Here is a 6,090-nt window from a genome sequence, read left to right as displayed (position 1 = left end):
CCTAGAGGGCAGCAGGGGGCGGGTCTACATCGAAGACCGCTTTACGTAAAGCGGTCTTCGATGTAGACCCGCCCATTTTAAACCTGCACACAGAACATTCTCTGAGGCCTAGCTCCTCAAGGAAATGATGAATGGGAAAAATATTTTTTACATGTTTTGAGGGACACATTTAAGGCCTAATTAATATGATAAGAAGAAAAATACTGAATTTGGTTTACCCGGTCTTTAAGTTTTTATTTTCCATATAAAACGAAGAAACTAAACAGCTGCATTTCAATTAATGCAATGCACTACCAGTTGCCAGCAAAACTTTAGGTAAGAAATCCCTTATTTGTTTAATAATGACCATAATAAATGCACAATAATCATGCAAATAATGATTCCCCCTCTCCAATTCACTAACATCAGGATACCAAACAGAACCAGTCCAGTTTCTTTACCCATTTTGGTAATCTGGGTGAAGGTCAAAACACAACCCTTTTACTGAAACTAATCACTGAAATAGTTTGTCTGCTCTTACATTCCAAAAAGCAACAGAGAGCAGCCTTATTTAATTTCAGTGTAATATCAGTGACTGTTTATCTCAAACAAGAAAAAATGTTTGAACAAGGCACCAAACACACTACACATATCCTGTTGAGATTAGCACATTTAAACAAGAATGTTGCCAGTATGCCAAATTCAAGTTAAGTACAATTTGAATAATTCACATTAGTTTATATTGCAATAAATCCATTTTCATAAAAAAATACAATGTGCCAGCTGCGATATGGTTTCATTCAGTATTTGCCTTGTTGTCCAACATGCTGTCCTTTATGGATCATACAAGCATCGAAATGACCAGTGTGGAAAAATGGATTACAATGCAGTATTGTTGTTGACACAGACATCTACGTTACAACACTAGGTATTGTGGCATCGGTGTACATTTATTGTACATACTGATGTACAAAAAAACCCTCAAACTCCAAATCCCTCAAAACAAAAACACCAGCCTCTCAGAAATCGAACCAATATCAAAATAATAACCAGTCCAAAGAGATTCAGACTCCGCTGGGATTCTTCCAGTCTCTCTTGAAGTTCTCCCCCCACCCCCTCCCGTGTTGGGGTGCGTCGAGATCATCGACCGTGGGACGTCTCCCCCGCGTCCCAGCTCAGCCGTTGAGCCTCTGCGTCACCACCTCCCTGTACATGATGGAGATGTAGACGAAGAGGAGCAGGATGACCAGGAAGTCGTCCATGAAGCCCAGCAGGCCGAAGAGGGCCTCGGGCAGGAAGTCCAGCGGGGACACCAGGTAGGTGAGGGCGCCCACCAGGCACAGCAGGATGCGGATGCGGAACATCCAGAACAGGCCGCCCATGGAGAAGAGCTCCCTGAAGGCGTGGCGCAGCAGGGTTGGCACGTCTCGCAGGCGGTCCATCAGCTGGAAGGGAAGGAAAGCCACAAGGTGCATAGGTTTGGTCTTTATGCCGTGTTTCTCCGGTTTACTTTTTTAAAAGGGGGGGGGGGGGGGGGGGGGCGGGATAGTGTCGTGGCTTGGGGGTTTGATCCTAAGCCGAAAGGTAGTGGGTTTGAACCCCAAGGTTCTCACTCTGCCTGCAGACACGTGTTTGAACTCAATGTAAAATGGTCATTACTTTTACAAATGTGTTAATACTTTGACTTAACAGTCTGTTTAGAGATGTATCATCAGCAGATTTGTGTCCCATTAGTATCTATACAATATATATAAATAATATGATCAGTGCCATCGCCTAGTGGCACTGATCATATCGGCCCCTGGAGGAAGCATAGCCACAGGGTACTCACAGATCGGGGCTGCCCTGAGAACCTGCGGTTGTAGTCGTTGACATCCCGGTGGATGAGCTGGGGCACGGCTTCCCCGTCCTGGACCCGCTGGGGGGAGTCATGCTCCTGGAACAGGGGAAAGAGTAGCGTCACCTGGACACAAGGAGAGGGAGGAACAGGGGACACATGATGAGGATTGGTGCTTGTGTCATACCGAGCTCTCCTATGGAATCAGCCATGAAGAGGGGGTCATCGCTATGAGTGTAGGTATATGCAGTGTAGCTTGAAGCAAGGTGGCTTCGTATTTTCATTCTGGAAAGATCCCCATGCAATTTGATGACGAAAAAATAAGGCAGTAAATAAACATTAAGTTGTGGTTTGCTGTAGTTCTATGGAGGTGAATTAAAGAAGTTGTAGAAGAATACAGGTTAGATATTTAAGAAATGCAACGTTAAAATGATGGTCATACCTGTAGACAACCCTTACCATTTGTCTACAGATGGGACAGTGTATAGCACCCAGCCATGTTCCATACCTCCAGTAAGCTATGATGCAGGGACCTGCAAAACAACACAACATAGTTTATTTATATTCTTTATAAACGAAATAACTCACATTTATTCTTAGATAATGATAAATAAATAAACAAACACACGCCACACACACACTTACATACACAGCATATACAACACATTACATACATAAATACCATATCATTTTTGATGATATGAAAAATTCCCTTATTTGAAGTAGAGCCTGATCGTACAAATGATAGGCAGAAGATATTTTGACATGACTCCTAATAAATGTCCATTGATTAGGGTCATATTAGAGATGCAGTGCAATTCAAATGCTATCGGCTACCCTCTAGTGGCCACCTGGTAAATGCTATGAAGAGAACTTGAACTACAGATAGGACTATATCAATGTTTCAATTCAAGTTTTACCGCTCAATCCTTAGCCTACTACCTGTAAATAGTTGTTTACCTTCTCGATAACACTTGCCAAGTTTTGCACATGTCATAATTATACAAACAAAGAATGATTTTGCATTTACACATTTCCCTGGTAAAAGTACCAAATTAATTACACCATGTCCAAATATTTCCTATGTTGCAGGGACTTTTTAGTTTTTTTTTAGTATTAACAGAACAAACAGTGCTATTCAAAAGACTACATTTAAGGAGCCTGAGTCCAGAATGAGTCCTGCTCTCACCACAGAAGAGGTGTCCACAGTTGGTCTCTACGGGCAGCACTGCCTGCTGCAGACACACTGGGCAGGACATGTCTGTGTAATACTGCTGCCTGGCTTCAGCAGGGTTTTCATCCTGTCACAGCAGAGGAATAACACATTAAAAACAGAGTGGAATTATTACAGGCTTCGTGCAACAAGGGGAGGGCGCTAAAATAAAGTTCACATGTTGATGATATGCTTATCATGGGAGTGCCATTGAACCTTCATTGCCGTATGGCAATGACAGTGAATATTCCTGTTAGTGGATGTATTGACTTGTTTCTTTGTTCTGCATCAATGCTGCGGGAATGCTGTGATGAAATGACAGAATGCATTGTTCCCATTTAGAGTTCACTGCTGTGGGGCTGGATTGTACTTTTATGATATTTCACCATAATGAAAAAAGTGGGCACAAACTCACAAAAAAAGATAAAATTATATGTAGAATGTTGTTGACTTTCTAACCTGATCAAAAACATCACTTGACTTGACTATATGACATTCACATATGGACGTACATCAGAACACAGTGACAAAGCCTGTTGAAGTGAGCTTCACTTAAGCTAGGCCATCTCATAATACAACTAAACCATTGTAACGCATCATGTGGTCAGATTTTATGCTCAAGTTTAGTTATAATATTTCCAACTAGTGGTAGGGAACTCAATTTTGGAAATGAAGACATGACAACTCATCAGGCTTTAACACACATTTCCTGATACCTATCTGTTGTCATCCTCTATAGCAACAGGAGAGACAAATAGAGTCATCAAGAAGCAGCTGTAGAGACGCCTGGACAGGCTCAGCAGCCCAGAGAAAAGCAAGCCATACTTGGTAGGAGCATTTAGTGGAACGCTACTTGGGGTTGCACCAAACACATATGCTAGAGGTTTTTGCAGAAACACAGTCGCACACAATGGGCTAATATAGTTGCAAATATTAACAAATTATTCACAAATATTTAGTCAAAAAAAAGTATTTTTGTTGTGACTACGATGACTTAGTGGTTTTCTCACCTGCTCAGACTGAAGCTGTTCTCTGACGGCTCGGACGTGTTCCTGGTTCTCTGGATGAATGTCCTGATGTTCCTCTCTGCAAAGGTCAAAGGGCAAAAATGTCTCATTTGATAGGTTGATGGTTTCCAAAAATAAGATGAATTTTTAAATCTAAAAAGGACAAAGGACAAAAGGACAAAAAAGGACATGCTGCTGTAATCTCATTTGCTATCGCTAGCAACATGATCGTTTTACTCAATGCAGCTTTCAACATTCTAAAATCGAAGTCCTACATGAAACATGCATCTGGTAGAATAACACCACAAACCAGAAGCTAGACATGCTTCATGATCATATGTCCTAACTTGAGTCAAAAAGTATTTTCAGAAGGCCTATGCTGTTTGAATAACAGAATAATCTCTCAAGAGTGTATTGCATGATTTATGTACCTTAGATGGCACATTTAGAGTAATTAGAAATACAGAAACAGATCCAAGGTGTTTCAACCAATCATGACAGAGATATGCTATGCATTCCAATGGCTGCCTTACTTATGATCGAGGGGATACGTTTTTCATAAACACTGTGTTGTGATTGTTCTAAATACCTTGGCTCAGGTTCTAGATTTCTGGATCTGGCTATTCAGAACAGATACATTAGCTGGAGCATTTTAAAAAATTATCTTGCAAGCCACTTTACCAAGCCACTCCACATTGAGATAACAGGAAAATAATGAAAGAATTGTGAACCCAAAACATTAATACCATACCTGCAGAGTAAAGTCAGTAAGCCTCCAAGGAAAGCGACACTGAGCACCACCACAAATAGCACTTGGTTACTGACCCCCTCAATAAGGGTGTCTTCATCTTGGATCATGTATTCCAGATCCCCCCCACAATGGCCGTCCTCCATATCACAATCTCATATCCAACACCACTGAAGACATGGGAAGGATTGTGTTATTGGAGCAATGTATATATGTAATACATGTAATGCATGAAGCTCTTCTTTTGCTAAATAAATAGTAAAAACTTATAAACCAAATGCTTGAAAAACTTGTGGATACAAATACATGATGCAGTAGACCACAATGTTCTCTGACGATTGAAGAAGCTGATATAGCTTTCTGGTGCCATTGTGGCGTAACAAGTAATTTGTTTCACTCCCTTTTCCGCACAAATTCACTTTGAACCTTTATATTTGCTGACAACAAACAACCTAGTACACATATCTGCAATCTGAACCCTTGCTGTCAACTACTTCTGTTTTGGAAGCCTGTCATGTCTTGAATTACTTTCCCAAAACGTTTGAATGAATGATTTCATTAATGATTAGCTCCTTAGATGGCAAAAAGAATAGCAACTATTATATAAACGTTTCAATGGTACTGTAATATAATTTGACATTACTAACATGACATTATGAGACAGGCAGGCGGTCAAGGTAAGTTAACAGCTGATTACAGACTAGCCAGTACCATTGACTCACTCACCAAATGAGCTTCTGACGTTCACGCCAAGCTTCTTCTGCACTAATTTCACAGGCTTAGAACAGTGTTTACAATACAGGTAAAGCTGGAACAATAGATCATAAATACGGGTGTGTACGTTGCTATTGATAGCCTGTCGTTAAACGAACCATATGAATAACGTATAATATATGCGACAGTCTCGACCTAAAGTTATGTTAATTAATGTTATTAAACGCTGAAACAACCGAACCACCCCTAGGCGTTTAGAGCCTAAGTGGGTGTAAATCTATTTTAGAATATTATTTGTAACGAACACAGCCGTACCTTGCATTTTAAAACATACATACATGTTGAGTTTCCGTATAGTCCGAAGCCAGGATCCCCCAACCTGACGTCACCATTATCTTCTGTTTCGTAGTCGCGCAATGAATTATGGGCCGTCCGACCAGAATGTGCGCGTCTCTGTGACCGACCGTGGCAGACCGCCAGTCTGTTGCCAAGTTTGTTTACGTGATTGCATGCCAAATAAAACAACATTATAGATCAGCCAGTGACATTAATATCAGCAAAAATATATAAATAATTACAATTAATTAACATT

General features: G+C 40.7%; 1 protein-coding gene across 3 annotated transcripts; it reads right to left on the bottom strand.

Moving 5' to 3' along the window:
* Nucleotides 1-107: 107 nt before the first annotated feature.
* rnf170 (ring finger protein 170) lies at nucleotides 108-5,888 on the bottom strand. 3 transcript variants are annotated; one of them, XM_084486192.1, is made up of 7 exons: nucleotides 5,837-5,888; nucleotides 4,788-4,954; nucleotides 4,040-4,115; nucleotides 3,006-3,117; nucleotides 2,276-2,349; nucleotides 1,811-1,942; nucleotides 108-1,424 (listed from the first exon to the last, which is right to left on the bottom strand). In XM_084486192.1, the coding sequence occupies exons 2-7, from the start codon at nucleotides 4,928-4,930 to the stop codon at nucleotides 1,155-1,157; spliced, it is 807 nt and encodes a 268-aa protein (XP_084342318.1). In that variant the 5' UTR covers nucleotides 4,931-4,954; nucleotides 5,837-5,888; the 3' UTR covers nucleotides 108-1,154. The 3 variants fall into 3 exon arrangements, with proteins under 3 accessions (XP_084342318.1, XP_084342319.1, XP_084342320.1); XM_084486193.1 differs by having other exon boundaries at nucleotides 5,814-5,872; XM_084486194.1 differs by lacking the exon at nucleotides 5,837-5,888 and adding an exon at nucleotides 5,511-5,719.
* Nucleotides 5,889-6,090: the final 202 nt, after the last annotated feature.

The sequence above is a fragment of the Micromesistius poutassou genome (genome assembly GCF_964030765.1).
Source record: "Micromesistius poutassou genome assembly, chromosome: 22".
NCBI lineage: Eukaryota > Metazoa > Chordata > Actinopteri > Gadiformes > Gadidae > Micromesistius > Micromesistius poutassou.
This window is presented reverse-complemented; position numbering and strand designations above follow the sequence as displayed.

Bases quoted from the DNA above. Each gene is read 5' to 3' on its own strand.
- rnf170 (XM_084486192.1), bottom strand. From the start codon at position 4,930: ATGGAGGACGGCCATTGTGGGGGGGATCTGGAATACATGATCCAAGAT. The intron at 3,118-4,039 runs GTGAGAAAACCA...CTGCTGTGACAG, and splicing joins AACAGCTTCAGTCTGAGCAG to GATGAAAACCCTGCTGAAGC. The intron at 1,425-1,810 runs GTGAGTACCCTG...CTTCCCTTCCAG, and splicing joins TCTCAGGGCAGCCCCGATCT to CTGATGGACCGCCTGCGAGA.